Below are 20,063 nucleotides of genomic sequence, written 5' to 3' on the forward strand. Positions count from 1 at the left end.
TTCAAAACCTTCACAGCAGAAAATTTACTCAGATGTTTCTTAATTTTGATGACACATGTTATCCATTGTTCAAAACAGCATTAGTTCTAAACTAACTACTGACACCTTTTGCACAGTAAAAAACAAACAAAAAACTGAGCTGATTATTTAAAAAACAGTTTATGCAATAATTCCTCAAACCTAAAATCTAACTGTAGCACACAAACCAAAGGATAATTCAGTACTTATTTACAATGATACCAAAATATATATAATAATGAACTCTTAAATGAGAATGCTAATAGCCACAAAGAAGGCCTGATTTGTACATAAATCAAATACAACAATTAAGATTTCTATAGCAAAATATCCTTGCTTGTATCTCAGCTTCTTTCACATAATTTTTGGGGGAATAAGTCAGACATTTGTGAAGGCAATGCCTTAAAATCACCATACAGATTCTGGGCAGAGGGTGGTAACAAGAGAAGCAGGAGAATCTCTGAATCTGTACACAGAAACAGACAGCAACCAGACGGCAAAACCAAAAGCCCACGGACATTTACATCAAAATTAGGTAACAAGATACCCTCATGACACCTAAAGTACAAGCAGGTGGGAAAAATCTCCACTAGCTATGAACTCTGCACGGTTTCAGTATCTGTGTGAAAGGAGGAGGAAGCAACAGGGCGCCTGACAGACCTAAAAACAGGAGACCCCAGAACTGCCAACAGGTATTCATTGGAAAGCACAAGCGGCCAGCTGGGGAACAGCAGCTGAATCTGGGAAAGTTTCCTGCTCTCCAATGCTGAGAGGGTGCAGGGGGGACACAGTAAGAAGGCCTGGAGGGGCTAAAGCAGGCCAACTGCTAGAACTCCCAAAACTGACCCACCAGGGCCCCCACCCAGGTCAGGGCCCAACAAAGAGGAAAAACTGCTGGGGGAGAATCAAAATAAGTAGGATAGGAAGAACAAGGATGAGGAAAAGAAAAGATCTAGAGCAAAGCAAGGGAGAGCGAGAGGAAGGTCCAACACAGTGCAGCACTCTACATGGAAATAACATATGGATCTCTGTGAAGTGAGAAAAGATTTTCTAAGCTCTGCTTCATTTGTAAAATTTAGAGTAAGTAATTTCATATAAAAATGACCAAGGGAAAAGCAGCACAGCCAAATCTCACAAAAATTACTGTGAGAAAAAAGAGAACAAGCAGAATAATATCCCTCCAATGAAAACGTGCTAGAAAGATGTGCTCACAAAACAGAAAAAGACATGAATCAACAACGTAAATCAGAATTAGAGGAACCCAGCAATGAGTGATAAGAACTTAGGAAAGACTTAAATTTTTTTTTTTTAATTTCAAAAATGAAGACTAAACTAGAAGGAACATAAGTGGGAATAAACACAACAGATAAGCCTTAAGAGAAACAAACAACATTTTAAAAAAGCAAAACGAAATGAACAGATCAAAAAGATGAGAGAATGTGACAAAAACTGAAGATAGGCAAAGAAGACTGAACATCTGAATAATAGGAGTCCCTGAAGAAGAAAGCCAAAGCAAAGGAATAGAAAAAGTAACCAAAAACACTAGTACAAGCAAGTCTTTCCCAAAATAAAATTTAAGTGAAAACAACACTGTGTATATGAGAATATGGACCCAGGATAACCAACATCAAAACACAATCTAGTAAAATTATTGGACAATAATGAAAAGAAAAAAAATCCCCTGGGCACCTACGGAGAAGGAAAAAAAAAGAACACATAATACCACACTTTATGCCAAAAGAAAACAAAGCTACATATTTAAGATGCTCAAGGAAAGACAATGTGAGCCAAGTATTTTACATCCAGCAAAACTGACTTTCAGGTATAAGGGCACAAAACTGTTATTGCAAGAATCTCAGGGAATATTATTCTCACGAACACTTCTTGAGGAATTACCAGACAGATTCAGACAACCAGAATGACGTGAGGAGCACTGACACGAAGGACTGATGGGGACCATGAAATGTGTAGTTACCTGTGGACCAAGTGAAGTCTAAGAGAAGGGCAGTATATAATGCAATGTCTATATCTTTGACAAGACAGACATAGTCTATTCATTCTAAAAATGGAAGAAAAGGGAGAGTAGAGGCAAAAACAGATAAACCCTAAATGTTGTCAGTAATCAAACTGTGGTAGTACTGCTATTTTATTCTTTGTGTAATACGGGATAAAGCAAATGAGCAACAATGGGGTATTAAAAGTAAATCATTCCCTATATGCTTGAGAACCAGAATTATCAATATTGTAGAACCGGTATTCAAACATAATAAAGAGGCTAAATGAGAGCTCTATTGCTCAAATTAAGTATCAATACAAAAAAGTGTAAATATAAACTCGAGGTATTTTATCATCACAAATATGTGTACATAAATACATATATAAAAATATATCACAAATATATGTATACATACACATATCTTATATATATATAAATATAAATAGATATATATACAATCTGGCCACTGAAAAGGCCCAGAAATAATAACCAAGTCCACAGTAGCAATGATCATTACTAGCACCATCCTGTGGTCTGGAAACACACTTTCTCTCTAAAAGAAACCAAGACTTCTTGGAATAATGACTGACTGTAGGTCTGGGACAGAAAATGGATGAGATGATCCTGGAACATCTTGTTAAGACTAGACAACAAAGAGGCTTCCAAAATGACTAGCAGCATGCCAAAAGGCTTCAGGAACCAAAATATTCATTTCAGAGACTCCCTTCTATCCACAGATAGGACAATGGAGCCTTAATAATATTATTAATTGCAATGAATTGAGACCCATTAAATGTGTTTGAATCAATTACTAAGAAAAGAATGGGTCATTCTTATGGCATATAGACATATTTAGTTTTTACTATACTATAAACTGGTAAATAAAGCAAGCAATTAGCATTTTTCCTGTCTCTCATATATGAACTGTGCCACTGGGCAAGCAACAGTAGATGAGGGGAAGTAGTGAAGTACCTCTTTACAAAAGCATTCTAAATAATTAAACGAAAATGAAAGGAGATAAACAGAAAATATTTTGCTACTCTGAATGAATGAATAAATAAGTATAGGTATTAAGCATCAATGGCTGCTAGGATCATAAAGACAGAATAAACATTTTGTGCCTACTATAGTCTTGTTAAACACTAACTTTTATCTTGCCAAACGAACTGAACCTGAGTCTGATCCAGTCTCAGGAACCAACTGCTCTTTTGCAGGTAATGTAGAAGACAGAAGAACATGTTTAACTGCATGGAGAGGATGCAATCAGCGAAATACAAACTGAGGGAAACTCTGTAAGAGATGGTCCAGGTACTTCCATAGTTACATTGTAAGGCAATGAAAGGGATGAGGATTCCTGTAGATTAAAAAAGACTGCCTAACATTTTTTAAAAATGTATGAGACTGGACCGTAATACCTAGTGATATGGTTTGGCTGTGTCTCCACTCAAATCTCATCTTGAATTGTAGCTCCCACAATCCCCATGTGTCATGGGAGGGACCTGGTGGGAGGTAACTGAATCATGGGGACAGGTCTTTCCCATGCTGTTCTCGTGACAGTGAGTAAGTCTCATGAGATCTGATGGTTTTATAAAGAGGAGTTCCCCTGTACAAGCTCTCTCTCTCTCTTTTCCTGCCACCAACCATGTTAAGACATGACTTGCTCCTCCTTGTCTTCCGCCATGATTGTGAGGCCTCCCTAGCCATGTGGAACTATGAATCCATTAAACCCCCTTTTCTTCTCAGTCTCAAGTATGTCTTTATCAGCAGTGTGAAAACAGATTAATTCACCTAGAGATGCACATTTGGTGATAAAACCATATAAATGTAAATAAGTAATTATTATAGAAGCTAGAATAATTGGTATTTATGGGGGCAGAGGAGTTATGATTTAGAGGGGCACATGGAGGGGGTCCTGGGGTAGATGGCAACATTATCTTGACCTACATGTGGTCTCCCATTTATCCTGCTACCCAACCCTTCCTTATTTGTGCCTCAATGCAGCATCTTGATTTCAGGGCTATTTTACAAGTTAATTCAAAGTATCTCACAGACTACTTGATAAAACAAATATACTTTTTAAAGTTTTCAGAATGTCTTTAGTTACCTAAAAATTTATCCATTGATTCATATGACTGCTCTTGATTGACAGCTTTCTCATTTGAACATTTCATTGGTTTTCTTGGCATGAAAGTGCTATTTTTCTTATTATGGCTAGGCAATTTTGAAGAAAAACTGGTTCTGTCTTTTACAGTTCTTGTTCTATGGCTCTGTTTAGAGAAACTGAAGTGGCTGACGGATAAACTCTCATCTGAGGATGAATAATCATCAATAAACTGAGAGTTACGATCCTCATTTGTTGCATATACTTGGTTTGTTTTGTTCACTGTTTTGGGAGAATTGTGAAGTTCTTTTTTGGTTTCCTTTATTCTCTTAAACCTCAATGAACTCTTCCTTACTCTTGACTTGGAAGAAATCTCAATGTCATCAGATTCATCACTGATATCGCTGGTGCCTTTTCTTTTCACAATAGATTTCAGGGTTGTGTTCTCAGGACTTAACTTTTCTGAAATTATTCCATTTCTTTTGTCATCAGTCTTTCGACCATTATCATCATTTCTTGTTTTTACAGAGTGTTCTGTTTCAGAATCCTCAGCACCCTCCAAGGGTGGCTTAAACCTTATACTATTGTCGGGGAATCTCTCAGTTGTGTACTGTGTAGGACAGATGACATCACTATCTTCTGATTCCGTGTCATTCTGTAAAATGCAATGTTTATCTGTATTTTTAAATTTTTTCTCATCAGACTTAGAAGAAATAGTCTGTTCTAAAGTCTTCTCACTTTTATAAAAAATATGCTTTTCTTTTGGATTTAGGATGTTATCTAATTTCTGATATTTTGAAGTACAAAGAGAGTCCTGATTTTTCTCACAACCAGCATCTTTGGCTTCTGCTGAAAGGCATGTGGGCTGCTCATCAGAACTTTCATCATCAGAGGCGGTATTTCCATCACTGTCCTCAACTGCTTTACATTTTGTTTCAAATAATTTTGAGAAACCACACTGGAGTAAGGTAAGCTGTCCTGGAGAGCTGGAAGCTTTATTTGAATCGGGTGCTCTGTTTTTGGCAGTCTTTACTCCTGCGGCTCCCACTGGCTCTTCATCACTGAAGTCGCTGCAGAGATCACACACTTCCTTTGCCAGTGGCTCTGCAGCTTGTTCTGGACCTCTGCATTCCTGACAGTCAGGCTCTCCAGGCTACAGAAGAAACAATGACAAAAACATCAGAAAACCTCCAGATATAATATGGAATCAAGTGAAAAGGAATCAACTTTGGGCAGGTAATTTAGGTACAAGTGTATCACTTAGTATTTTCTAAAAGTACAACACTTAATAAACATTTAGTAAAGGGTTTAATATCATAGTCTAGTAGTCTTTTCTCTTTCCATGTTGAATATTGTTCCAAAATAAAACAGTTTAAACTCGAATACCATATCATCAAAGTATTTTGAAAAAAAACACAAAGTGGAGTGTTTGGCTTCTAAGATGCAAGGACACGTAATTCTGGCCTCGAAAGTGAAAAGCATACAACTTACTGCTTAACAATTACTGGAGTTTACTGTCATCTAGCAGATACTTCTAATCATGCTTTAAGAATAAGACAGATTACAGGAGTTAACAAGGTAAAGAATTCACGACTGGAAAATTGTTCTAATTGATTAAAAAGGCCAATAAGCTCTTGATCACCAGAAATAAAGAATTTTGAAGTAAAATTTGCTACAAATTTAAATTCAATATGTAACTTTTTCACATTAGTCAGAGTTAAATATACCCTAGTTTTCTAAAACTGAGCCTCTAATAGTAAAATATTGCGGGAAAGTATTATCTGCTAATACTTTTGCCAATATTTGATATTCATATATTTCTTTAAATTTATAAAAATTTCATCCCCAATTTAAAGTCATTGGACTGGTATAAACTGACAGTTAAGACTCTAAAAAAAAAACAAGAAAAAACCAGAAACAATAACAAAAAACCTTCCACACATGCTTTTTACCTTTAAGATGGCCTTATGATGAAATTAAGATTTGGTGGTACATGAGATGGCAAACTACTAAAAAGATCACAAAATTAAGGAATCAAATAAAATATCTGCTTTCAGTTAGAGAACAACTTTAATATTTGGCTTCAATAATTTTAAATACACATTGCTGGTGATTTTTCCATTTAACTTACCATTTAGTCAAAAATTATTTATTTGGGATGGGCTAGCTATCTAGGTGGTACTGGATTTACAGTTTGGGGTAGTTAAAATTCAGTTTAGCTGTAAATGGCTGAATTGCTCCTGAATTTGTTATATGAATGTTAAATCAGCCTTCATTATTAATTTTACCCGTAGTCCTCTGACTTGTGTCCTTGACTCTTAATTTTTTTTTTTTTTTACAGGCTATAAAATGAAGGAAAAAGGAAAAGAAACAAAATTGTCACAGTGCATGTTTTCTAGGTGTTGTAGGCCACAAGCTGAAACATTACATACCATTTCCAGTTTGCGTGCTGGAGGTCCTTCTTTCAACCATGTTGTGGCTGTCATGATCCCTGCTTCCACTTGGCCTTCTCTCTATAATGTCAGTAAGAAAGAATGCAGATAGCCATGCAACACAGGGGGTAGCCACAACCAGATAAGCAATAGCAAGGCATGCTGTTCTTGAAGTTAAGAAAGAAACATTGCATGCAGCTTGCTTTAGCATTCTTAAAGTTATTTTTCAACTTGCTAATTAAGAAACTCATATATAAACATTTATAAAACATTTAAAAAATACTCTTAAATTCTTATCTTAAAGTTTACTTTTACAGACACAGAAAACTAACACTTTCCAGCCAACTTCATTAAAAGTACTAGTGGGGAGAGGGAGAGTGAAGAAATGTTATATATTTACCCAGTATGATATCCGTAACAACCATTCCCATATAATAATTATGGTAAGGACATATTAACATTTCAAACACCACAATGTTGAATATTGGGAACTTGATATTCTAGCCTATATTGTTACTATATTTATTGTTCATATTCATTTGAAAATATCCCTTAGGTGTAGGAGGCATCAAAACAAAAAGGTCCATCCCACTATGAAATGAAAAACAATATTCCAGTTATATAACAGGCTTGCTACATCTTTGGGAAAGTATTTGGACTTTAAAGCTTCTGGTGTATCATTTAGCAGAAGTTCTAATGGCCTAGATTCTAGAATATTAAATTCTCCTCAAAAGGAAATCAATTCACTTTTTAAGGCTGTATGTGTTGCTAGAGCAAGAAGAAATAATACTATCATCACTACAGTTACAAATGCCCAACTGAAGAATACACAGACATACTAATGGCATGGTTCCAGCCACTTGGTATCCAGGGCAATGAGTGAGACTCTCCCCTATGGAACTCTAGGGAATGACAAATGGTTTCTGAATTGCTGCAAGTCCTTTAGTCTCCATGCCTGGAGGCTATTACAGCAATGGGATGGGGAGCCTCACTCCCAGGCTACCATTTATCTCTGTAACAGAAGCTAAATGGCTACAACAGGTGAAAGTGGCAGTACTAGAAATCTTAAAGCTGCTGAAACTCCCTTATTATAGATAAATGGCCATTCCAGTCTTAAGCTGCTCAGGCCAAACACCTTGGAGCCATCCTTAACTTCTCTCTTTTTCTCATACCTTGTATCTGACTCATCAGCGAATCCTGTCAATGCCAGCTGGATAATATATACACCATCCAGCCACTTCTCACGCCACCCGCCACCATCACCCTGGCTCAAGCCAACATCATCTCTCAGCTGGATTACTGTAGTATCCTCTTAACTGGCTTCTTGCTTATGTCCTTGTACTTCTATAGTCTAGTTTTCAATAGTAAGTCAAGCTAATATAAATCAGACTATGTCATCTTTCTGTTCAGAACCCTCTAACTGCTTTTTGTCTCATTCAAGTAAAAGTCAAAGTTCCTGCATGGTCTGGCTCTCTGTCATCTCTCTGGCTCCATCTCTTGCTCTCTTGCTTACCCCACTCTAACCAGTCTGGCGTCCCTGACATTGTGAGATCACATGGGGCATGTTCCTCCTTCAGGACCTCTGCATTTGTTTCCCCTGTCTAAAACACACCTTCCTCCCTCAGCTCTTTGAATACTCAAATGCAGCCCTCAGAGTGAGGACTTCCTTGGCTACCCCATCTAAAACTGCAATGCTCTTTCCCTGACAGTTTCCATTTCCCTTCCCTGTTCTATTTTCTATCCTTAGAATCTACCTATCATAATACATTCCGTATTTTACTTATTTATTCTGTTTATCATTTGTCTTCCCATATAGAATGTAGACTTCTGGTAGACAGCATCATTTTGTCTATTTTGTTCTTTTATGTATGTACCAGCTCTATGAACAGTACCTGACATTTCGCAGATGCTCAACAAATATTTGTAAAATGAACTCTCAATGTCTATCTTTGAAGAGAAACCATAATATAGATAATGGAAAGTCAATGCAAAACAGAATGAAACTGCCCAGAAATCATAAGATTGTAAGTGTAAATATTCAAATTTTTACTTCTTAAAACATTTTAAAACAGATTTTATACAACCTTTAAAAATTAAAAATGTCTCACATGAAGTGAAATACTTCTTTTACTTTATGATATGTGCTCCCATTATATGGGGCTAATAATAATATTTAGAAGCACCTTTGGACCAAAGCAGCATGAATCTAACCAACCCTGAATAAGTTTACATTCTAAATGACGACAAATGAGTAATTTTAATTCAAAATTTAACTTAATAATCAAGTGCCAATGATATGCCTAGCCAGACAAATGTAGGACATGGATGGCCTTGTCACCCCTTATTAATATCAATTAGAAAATAGGTTAATATCCTTAGTATTCTGGTATATTAAAGAACTTAAAGATATTTTTAAAAAAGAAAATGTAAGACATGGATGGTCCTGTCATCAATAAACACTTCTGAAGGTGAAACAAGACATTCTTAGAATAACCAGTGAACAAGAGACTTTTTTTTCTGAGTCGGAGTCTTGCGCTGTTACCCAGGTTGGAGTGCAGCGGCACAATGAACAAGAGAACTTTTTCTACTTAATAACCTGTCATCCTGATACGTCTCACGTAACACTTGTTTAACAAAGAAATAGGTGGTTATTCTGATAAACACAGATAACTATGTCATAATATATGACAGAAAACAGAATAATGTAATGCTAATACTATAGATAATGACTTTAACGTGAATATAAGCATGTCAAGTAGTACTCTGAGATGGAGGTAGCAGCTGGGTTTGGGAGCTGGAGGGCAAACAAAGTTATTGACATGAAAAGAGAAACTGGAAAGAACAAATTCATAAAAGAAACAGCGTATTTAAAAAGCAAGGGGAAAAAAACCCAAAAAGCAGGACTCAAATGGGTCACTGAATTCAGAATCAAATGTAATTACTATAAAATAGAAACTCAGCAGTCTACATCAGAAGTTGTACAATAGTAATAATATTTATAGGATTCAAATAATATCTACTTTCCTCCCCCCGGCCATCCATGGTGCACTGCTGAACTTGTTCAGCGTACGATTCCTGACATTACGAGGTTATTATGTAAACGTTCTCTTCCACCTCCGGAGAAGATGGTTCAAGTTCCTCAAGGACAGGAACCAACTGCTCCTTGAACTGTCTTTATGGTACTTACTGAATTAATTAAGTACATTAAGATTTTACTACAAAGTCATGGAAATCAAGAGAAATACCCTGAAGTTCTCTAAGACTCAGTTTCCTCATCTATCCCATGAGGAGGTTGAAAAAGATAATATTCTAGGATTTTATGATACCTATATGAATATCAATTAGAAAATAGTTAATATCTTTAGTATTCTGCTATATAAAAGAACTTCAAAGAGTTTTTTAAAAAAGGATATAAAATATTTGTTTGAAGAATAAGAAACATCTGTATGTTGAGGATGAACACAACAGGGAGAGTTTAAAATATTGGTGTGGAATTTTTATTGGGAACAGAAAACAAAAAATCTCCGTGAGACATGAGAGTACATCTCAGGGAGTATTTGGTAACTTTTAATCAAAACACATTTTATATTTTTGTTTGTTTAGGAAAACCTCTTTTTTTAGTTCCTGACTTCAGCAGCTGTTTTCAAAACAATAAGCTTCTCTCTGCCTATCTTAAAACGGCCTTGGAGTTCATACTGCTCTGTATATACGTTCATGTGTGTGCATTATGTGTAATTATGCATGGGAAAACCTTAGTTTAGAGGTATAATAATTCATTTCTTATTCTCTACAAGTAAAAATTCCAAGGCATTTTTGATAAAGAAAACCAAAAGTTTCTCTGAAAAGGCAACAGCAATTGTATTTCAAATTTCCTGAGGAAGAAAAACTGTATTTAAGATATTATTGAAAAGGTTAGAGAAGATGATCACACCTCCAGAATGTCCCTTGTAAGACAAGACCCTTGGGACCTCAGTTTGAAGAGGTTATGGATCCCAAAAAGCTCTCCTTGATGCTCTTTAGATCCTTGAACTGCTTCAAAATATCGTTTGGCATTTTCACTTCCAACCACCACGCAGTGAAGTTGCTAAAACAGAAAAAACACAAGATATTTTTGAAGTGTTTGCTCCAACAATATGTCAGAATTTCCTGGCATTCCCTGTATATACACAGCTTTAGTTGGAGCAGGCAGAATCTCCTGAGGGAGGAAATTTTGTTTTAATTTCCCTGGCAGATGTTGCCATTATGGTGAAATAATAATAATCTGGCCAGTATTATTGAAACAGAGATCTTGTATTTCCTATTTTATCTGTTTTCTAACAACTGAGTCAAGATTACATCTCTATAGAATATCCACCTGACACAAATGTTTAATAATAAAAGCATACATTTGAATTCACTTTTCTCCTTTTAAAACTCTTATTATAACAGGAACTACTAAAACTGGCAGAAGTAATTACTATATCACTAAAGTTAAATTACAATCTAAAGTAATGATACGATAACCACCTTGGTGTCAAACTAATTGTGGCTTGACTACATTGTCTACTAACAGCAAAAGCCCTATCACTGTTTTAAGAAACACTGCATCTTTGACATAATTCTGAATACAGAAAGAACACTGACATGGAACATTTAAAAACACCACTTCAGTATCAACATTAATATGCACTCTCTAATTGCTGGATATTTTACTAAATGTAATAAAAATATATAAAATTAAAATACAATCTGATTAACCCCAGGAGTATTTTAAAATTTCTTGAAAGAAAAAAAAGAATGCACAGAATGTAAAATAACTAGAGTCCATTGATGGAGAAATTAGTAAAAAAAGATGCTTAAGGGCCGGGTGCAATGGCTCAAGCCTGTAATCCCAGCACTTTGGAAGGCGGAGGTGGAGGCAGGCAGAACACTTGATTTCAGGAGTTAGAGCCCAACCTGGCCAACGTGGTGAAACCCCTTCTCTACTAAAATACAAAAACTAGCTGGGCATGGTGGTAGGCATCTGTAATCCCAGCTACTCGGGAGGCTGAAGCAGGAGAATCACTTGAACCTGGTGGAGTCTGCAGTGACCCAAGGTGGCCATTGTACTCCAGTTTGGGTGACAAAGACTCCGTCTCAAAAAAAAAAAAAAAAAAAGAGAAATGCTTAACTATTGAGATTATCATCAGAGTTCATTTGCACTGTAATAAGTGATTCTAGGCAACTAAAATTTTTGTTTATAACAGCTGCCATTTATTGAATATTTATTACACATGTAGCATTTTATTTCCATACTCTTACTTAATCCTTACAACTTTGTCATCTCAATTTTAGAAATAAAATAACTAAAATTTCTCTATTTTAAAAATAAAGTAACTTAAGTTTAGAGAAATTAAGTGACTTGCTCACAGCTGCCAGCTAAGTGTCATTCCTAGAATTTGTACCTTGGTTTGGCTGAATCTAAAATTTATACTATTAACTAATTGCTCACTTTCAAGATGCCTCTCTTAAAACAAAACCCTCGGGACCTTCACTTAAAGAAGTTATGGATCAACATACCAACTTGATCAGTTTGACACCAAATGTTCCAGAAACATGGGCTGTAATCTTGGGAGCACAAAATTACAATAACAATTGATGCAAGTGACAGCCCAGGGACCTACCGATTTTCCCCTTGTTACTGAACTACCTTAAACACCGATAATGTCAGACTGTAGGACCTGTAACTATAATCACCAAGGTAATTTGTAAGCCTCAATTTGAGTCTTTATAAGCTTCCTAGCAAAGTTTTATCACAAAATTTATAAAAAGCACATTAGTTTGCACTAAAGTGGCTCCAGTAAAAGTGGAAACCAGGTGCTTCCATCTGTAGGCTAACTATAAAAAAAAAATCATGTTAAAATTCAAGAGGGTAGGGGAAAAATTAGTAATTAGAAAATGTAGCTTAGTTTCTAGCTTATGAAAAATCCATACAAGGGAGAAAATGCTTGGATCTCATCATAACAACAGACAAAGAAAGAAGTAAAAAGAAAAGAACATTTATGATGTTAAGAAGTTCATGGCCATTCTTCCAACTTCAAGGCCAGCAGTGTGGCATCTTCGTATTTTTCTCTCTGACCCTTTGCTTCCTTACCATGGGTTATTAGGCAGTAGGGTCAGAGAAAGCAGAGATGAAGATGTGCACATCTGACCCTTATAAAAAAAACCCTTGTGATTACACTGGCCCATCTGGATAACCCAAGTGGTTTGGGGGATTACGATGTGAGCATCTTTGGGAGACTATTATTCAGCCTACCACAGTAAAGAAATGCAAAAAGAAGGATGGGAGCAAGTCGAAATGACACACAAGCCACCCTAATGGGTGTCCACTGGCCAAATATAAGACAGTGTCAACATTAAAGTAAATAGTGATATTCAATGTGTTGTAATCTGTTACTAAAATGGGAAGCCATGAGACCACACAAATTAAATAGAAGGGAAAGCTCTTTTTTTAATGGTAGAGTTCCAAAGAACCACCAAGAAGGATAATGGAAAAAGAAAGTCACCACCTGACAACCATTACAGTGGTAGCTGATTCAGGCGGGAATCACAAATGAACACTAAGGGTTATGGGTGCAGGTTTGATGAGAAACTGGCAGTCTCAGAGGATCTCCTCATAAATTACACATCAATTACAAAGAAAAAAATAGTAACTTTGCAGTGGAGAAACTCAGCAGACACAGACTTGACCTGTGATCAAGGTTAGTAGGGCAAGTCACCCTCATGTGCCTTCTGACTGATGCAACGAGAAGAGCACAGTATCGTGTCTGTGGTATTCCTGCCAATACTGCTTGGCCTCAGTCTGGACATGAGGAAATATCAAATGGGCCTAGACTGAAGGACATCCTACACAAAGGCCTTATTCTTTAAAACTGTCAAGCTCTTGAAAGACAAAGCCTGGGTAATATTCTAGGTTGAAAAAAACTGAAGAGACACCAGTAAATGGAGCCATGATCCTTGATGAAATCCTGGACCAGGAAGAAAAAAAGAGACACTGCTGGGAGAGCTGGGGAAGCTGAATGGGTCCTGTGGATTATAGCATGATGTTTTATCGATGTTAATTTCTTGATGTGAATAACTGCATTTTGGAGAGGAACGTGGGGAGTGAGGAAAGCGAGTTGTAGAACTGTATACACAACTGAGTGTTTAGAATGCGTAAAACTGTTTTTTATGTATATTTAAGTAGGAGTGGGGAATATATACTAGAAATACATGTATATATTATTTGGGGAAATACAAACTGGAAAATTTAGAGTGTTGCTTCTTTGGGGAAATACATGCTGATGAGAAGTCTAACTCTCTCTCAAATGACTCAGAAAAAGAATAAAGACAATAGCTGAGACAAAGAGAAAGCAGGTGTGTAAAATGTCAGCAAATAGGGAACTTGAGTGAAGTTAATTGGGGGTTCTTTCTGCTATTCTTGCAATTCTTCTGCAAACACTTCTAAATAACATTTACACACACACACACACACACACACACACACACACACGAGATGACTTTCTGAATGCCAAACTTTAGACTGCTTAAATGCTCCAAACCTGAAGGAGCACAGCTGCTGTATAAGTGATGTTTATATTTTTAAAATGTATAAAATATCTGATTGCATCATCACAACAGATGCAACAAAAGATATCAAAATAAAAGTCCCTCATGAACAATACAGGTCACTCCTTATTAGTCTAACCAGTGCTGTAATGTTTAGGTGCATCCTCCTAGATATCTTTCAATGAAGTTAAAGCTATTTATACATACAGATACTCCTTAATTGATGATGGGACTATAACCAGATAAACCCATTGTAAGTTGAAAACACCATTAGGTCTAAAGTAGGTTTTGGACTCATGACAGGTTTATCTGGATGTGGCCCCATCGTAAGTAGAGGAACATACTTCATACATAAATAGGTATCATTTTAGCACCATCATAAAACTGAAAAAACATTAGGTTGAACCATGTCATAAAACAGTCTGTCACACAGCAACAGCTTTATTTGTAAACACATTGAAACACTGTAGATATTGTTCTATATATTGCTTTTTTGACTCACTTAAAAGTGTCTTCAGACATCTTGCCACATCAGTACATTTGATCTGACTACAATTTTTTTAAATTTTGCTGTCACGAAGCAATATAGGTATCAGAATTTATTCTGTTACTGTCGGACATTTAGGTTGTTTCCTTTGTTTTTTAAACAAATGAGAGCAATGCTAAGTAAAAACCCTTATCACCCTTCACTGTGCATATGGGAGAGGATTTCTGTCAGTTAGGTATGGAGCCTCGACAATACCTACACCAGCTGTACTCTCAACAATAGTGTATGAGCATCTCTCAAATGCCCCAACCAACAATGAACAGCACCAATCTCCCCAACCCCACAAAAAACACCTCGATATGCATTTTTTTAAAAAGCTTTCGCAGAATATACAACGCAAATGGTCTCATTTTCTCTCTCTAGATCATGAGTGTGGTTAGAAAGATCTTTTCACATATGTGTTAACCACTTGCATTTTTTTCTTCAGTGAAATGCCTATTATTCTTTTTATTGGTTTGTAGGTCACACAGTTTGGCTGTGTTCCCACCCAAATCTCATCTTGAACTGCAGCTCCCATAATTCCCATGTGTTGTGGGAGGGACCCAGTGGGAGATAACTGAATCATGTGGGCGGCTTCCCCCCTACTGTTCTCGTGGTAGTAAGTCTCATGAGATCTGATGGTTTTATAAGGAGAAACCTCCTTCGTTTGATTCTCATTCTCTTTGCCTGCCTCCATGTAAGATGTGCCTTTCGCCTTCTGCCATGATTGTGAGGTCTCCCCAGCCATGCAGAACTGTGAGTCCATTAAACCTCTTCTTCTTTATAACCCAATCTCTGGTATGTCTTTATCAGCAGCATGAAAACAGACGAATACAGTGGGAGTTCTTTATATTTTGCAGCTGCTGCTCTTTTATTACATGTATGGCAAACATTTGCTCCTAGACTCTCTTTGAATTTGGTTTGCAGTTCCTTTGTCATACAGAAGTTTCATACAAAAATATAGTCAAATTTACTTGGTATTTGCCTTAGAGGCTATACTAGTTTCCCAATTCTGCTGTAACAAAGTACTACAAATTGGATGTCTTAAAACAATAGAAATTTATTTTCTCATAGTTGTGGAGGCTGAATCTGAAATCAAGGTGTCCACAGAGCCATGCTCTGTCTGAAGATTCTAGGGAACGATCCTTCCTTGCCTCTTTCTAGCTTCTGGTAGCCTCTGGCAGTTGCTGGTAATCCATAGCATTCTTTGGCTTGTGGTGGCATCACTCCAATCTCTGCCTCCATTGTCACATGGTGTTCTTCCTCTGTGGCTGTCTGTATACAAATTTCCCCCTTCTTATAAGGTATCAGTCAATGGATGACAGCCCATTCTCATCCAGTGTGACCTCATCTTAACCTCATCTGTAAAGACTCTACTTACAAATAAGATCACATTCACAGGTACCAGGGCTTAGGACTTCAACCTATCTTTTGAGGGGAAAGGACACAATTGACTCAAAACAGATGCTTGGTAAAAGATTTTCATATTTATGTTCATGAGAGATATCCATCTGTTATTTTCTCTTCTTGCAATGTCTTTGTCAAGTTTGGTATCAGGATTCTTCTGTCTTTGTGAAATAGGTTGGAAGTGTTCCCTCTTCCTCTGTTTTCAAAAACAATATTAAGTGTTCGACAGAATTTACCACTGAAGTCATCCGGGCTGGAATCTATCTTTGTGGGAGAGTTCTGAATTAACAATGTAGCTTCAACCAGTCTGGGCAACATAGTGAAACTGTCTCTACAAAAAATAAAAATAAAAAATTAACTTGGTGTGTTGGCACACACCTATAGTGCCAGCTACTCGTGATGCTGAGGTGGGAGGATCATTTCAGCCTCTCACAGTTTTGGGAGCCAGAAATCTGCAATCGGTATCACTGAACTGAAATCAAGGTGTTGACAGGACCACACTCCTTCTGGAGGCTCTAGGAAAGAATCTATTTCTTGCCTCTTCCAGCTTGCGGTGGCTACCAGCATTCCTTAGCTTCTGGCACACCACTCCGATCAATGCCTCTGTGGTTACATTGTCTTCTTCTCTTCTGTGTCAAACTGTCCTCCAGCTCTTTCTTATAAGGACACTTGTGGTTAATCCAAGATAATCCCCGGATCTCAAGATCCATAATTTAATCACACGTGCAAAGATTCCTTTTCCATATAAAGTACCATTTACAATTTCCAGGGATTAGAAATTGGTATTTTTGAGGGCCAGTATTCAGCCCACTATACTGCCTTTTTCAAAGTGTTTACTTTCCTAAACTGTTGGGTAATTATTTCTGGCTGGGATATTCATCTGCTTTTAAATACTTCACAGGCTTATCTCTGTCTACTGCAGTGCTTATCTGAAAAACAGTGGAGGGTGCAAGTAATTAGGCTTCTGGGCAACAGGAGGGACTTTCTTCTGAATATTAGAAATATTTGGAGCTCTGTCTTGCTTCTTTGCTTCCAGTACTTCTACTTATTGTTCTCACTTGAGAGTAGACACCTCTGCTGGCTGTAATTTGGTCCAAACAGGATAAGATTATAAGGGATAAACTGTCTTGTTACACCATCAGTGATACCCCAAGGCTTCCTTCTTTTTTAGTAGCTGCTGACTCTAAGCTTGGAATATCCAGAGGCTGCACCTACCTTTTCAGTAGTTTTCTTCTGACTAAGTTTAGGTTGGCTTCTTCCTTCAATCTGATCCCAACTTCCTTGTCTTTTAGGACTCCTTACAATTTTGGGGCCACCAAGAAAACTCTTCTTGCTTTCTAACATTTTTACAGGTTTTTTCTTTTTTTTAAAGAACATAATTTTTTTTTTTTGTCCCCGCAAAAGATTGAAGGCCAACCTGGGAGGCTAGAAGGTATGCTCCATTGGTTTAAATTCCAAACTATCTTTAAACCATATTTAGTGCCTTTTCCTTACATGATTGCCATTTTCTCTTTATTTGTGTCATATAAAGTTCTTAAATTACCTCATCTTCTGAAGACTCTTTTATTATATACTACTGTGTAATGTGTACTTTATAACAAGACATTTCATTTCATTAAATGAGTCAGATGAATAGGTAAAAAAGAAATGTATACAGTAATGGACCGAAAAAAATTACTACATAATTGAGGAAAGACTCTTACTTGAGAGAAGTCTAAGACAGTACTCAAAAGAACAGCTCCTAAGATGAGTAACTTCCCACTTTTTCCCAAGGTTGGTTAAATAGGTTAGAAAAAAATAATTTTCAAGTAGTTGTGCTATACCACAAAAAAAAAAAAAAAAAAGATCAACTGTTTATTATAGAGCTAAAAACTTTAAGAAAAACAAAAACTGCTGTGTACGACTCTATTTTTAGAATGAAGAAAATAGCATAAATTTAAGATTGGATCACCACTCTTAGGTTAACTACCAACACATGTGGCAGATGTTTGCTCTTAAATAGATGCCAACTGAACATATAGGAAGCAATTCAAATGCAATATTTACGATTACACTTGAACCTTATTCCAGATTGTCTCAAGTATCCAGTTGTAAACTAAATAAATATTGTTTGTTTAGAGGCATAAATGAAGTAGTAATTGATATGCCAAGCATATTTAAGAGTTAATGCAATTTTAGACAAATACTAAAAGTACCAGGAAAGTAGTTAGCACACTTAAGTTCTGTTCCTATAATTTCATTTACTGGCACATCTCTGGGGTCCTAGTTTCATCATGTACAGTATGTACCTCTAAAGCAGTGCTCCCTAATCTTCATGTGATGGCACCTATAGAGAATGGTAACATATGAATATCTACCTGGTGTAAAAAGAAGAGGTTAGTCAAGGCTGGAAGCTAGCTGATATGGTTTTGCTGTGTCCCCACCCTAATTTTATCTTGAATTACAGTTCCCATAATCCCCACGTGCTGTGAGAGGGATCTGGTGGGTAAGTGAATCATGGGGCAGTTATACCCATGCTGCTGCTTCCATTACAATGAGCTCTCAAGAGATCCAAAAGTTTTATAAGTGGCTTTTCCCTCTTTGCTCAGAACTTCTCCTTCCTGCCATCATGTGAAGAAGGGCACGTCTGCTTCCCCTTCCACCATGATGGTAAGTTTCCTGAGGCCTCCCCCACCATGTGGAACTGTGAGTCAATTAAACCTCTTTCCTTTATAAACTACCCAGTGTTGGGCAGTTCTTCATGGCAGCATGAGAATGAACTAACACACAGGCTTAGGTACTCTTGCTGTCCAGAAAGCTGTGGGACCAACATCTCAGTGCACCTGTAGCCCATTTGTGGTAAACCATTATATCTTGGCCTGTAGTTTGGGGAGCTGTGACCTTGCTACTCAAACTGTGGGCTGCTGATTAGTTTTACTAGGACTCTTGGGAGCCAGTTAAATATTCCACATCATGAGCTCTACCTCAGACCTACTAAATCAGAATCAGTATTTTGACAAGATCCCTAGGTAATTTGCATGTACCCTAAAGTTTAAGAGGCACTACTCTAGAAAACTTTCAGCTAAAAAATTCAATGAACCCAAAAATTAATCTGTTTCATAGAAGTGTATTCAAGGGTATTTTTAATGACCTTATTAAATTCTACATGATACAGTAAAATTTAAAACTTTCATATTACTCAAGTTTTTCCTAATTTTTAAAAACATAAATGTTGACCTCTGAAACAGAAGGGAAACATATTTACCTGCTTGTATACCTGTCGTAAATACATGATTTCCTCCACAGTTCCCAAGGATATCAGCCTAAGCACTTTGACATCTCTACACTGTCCAATCCTGTATGCTCTGTAAAAAGATTAAAAATACAAACAAAAATCAAGTGAAACAACTCTGGGTTCAAGAGGTAGTTCGGGAACATAAAAATGGAAAATTATTAAAATTTTAATTAATTTAAAAATAAACATTTTATGTTTATGCTATGTTATTTAGTAATAATTAAAAAATTCAAATTCATATAAAAAGATATTAAGGAGAAAAATATTATAGAAAACCTACGAATATCAACTTCATTTCTGTTATAAACATCACCTTCCACTGTTTAAAAACTTTTCCTAAATTTAGGTTTTTCTTTTATAGCAGCTTTAAGCTTACAGATTGTTCCCCAAAGCTTTCATTTATATAAAAATCCCCAAAATGCCAACTAATCCATAGAGCCAGAAAGTAGACTAGTGGTTGCTTGCGGATAAGGGGATGGGGAAGAATGGGAGGGGTGGGTCACAAAGGGGCAGAAGGAAAATTCTGGGGTGATGGGTATGTTCATTATGTTAATTGTGGTGATGGTCTCACAGGTACATAAGTCAAAACTTACCAATTGTATACTTTAAGTATGTACAGTTTATTGCATGTCAATTATACTTTATTAAAACTATTAAAAAGTAAAAAAACCCCACAACTTAGCAAAAAGTAGTTAATCAACTGGAAAGTCTATGGAAGTGCTGGTTTACAGTCCTTATCCGTA

General features: G+C 36.6%; 1 protein-coding gene across 1 annotated transcript in view; it reads right to left on the bottom strand.

Annotated features, from left to right (window-relative positions):
• ERCC6L2 (excision repair cross-complementation group 6-like 2) overlaps positions 1 to 20,063 on the bottom strand; it is a 130,676-nt gene that overhangs the window by 33,264 nt on the left and 77,349 nt on the right. The window contains exons 13-16 of the mRNA XM_011976007.1: positions 19,291 to 19,390; positions 10,479 to 10,631; positions 6,548 to 6,628; positions 4,119 to 5,268 (exon numbers count right to left, since the gene is read on the bottom strand). Of these exons, the coding sequence (XP_011831397.1) occupies positions 4,119 to 5,268; positions 6,548 to 6,628; positions 10,479 to 10,631; positions 19,291 to 19,390 (1,484 nt within the window). The remainder of the gene's footprint in view (positions 1 to 4,118; positions 5,269 to 6,547; positions 6,629 to 10,478; positions 10,632 to 19,290; positions 19,391 to 20,063) is intronic.

Source organism: Mandrillus leucophaeus, unplaced genomic scaffold, assembly GCF_000951045.1.
Source record: "Mandrillus leucophaeus isolate KB7577 unplaced genomic scaffold, Mleu.le_1.0 Scaffold161, whole genome shotgun sequence".
NCBI lineage: Eukaryota > Metazoa > Chordata > Mammalia > Primates > Cercopithecidae > Mandrillus > Mandrillus leucophaeus.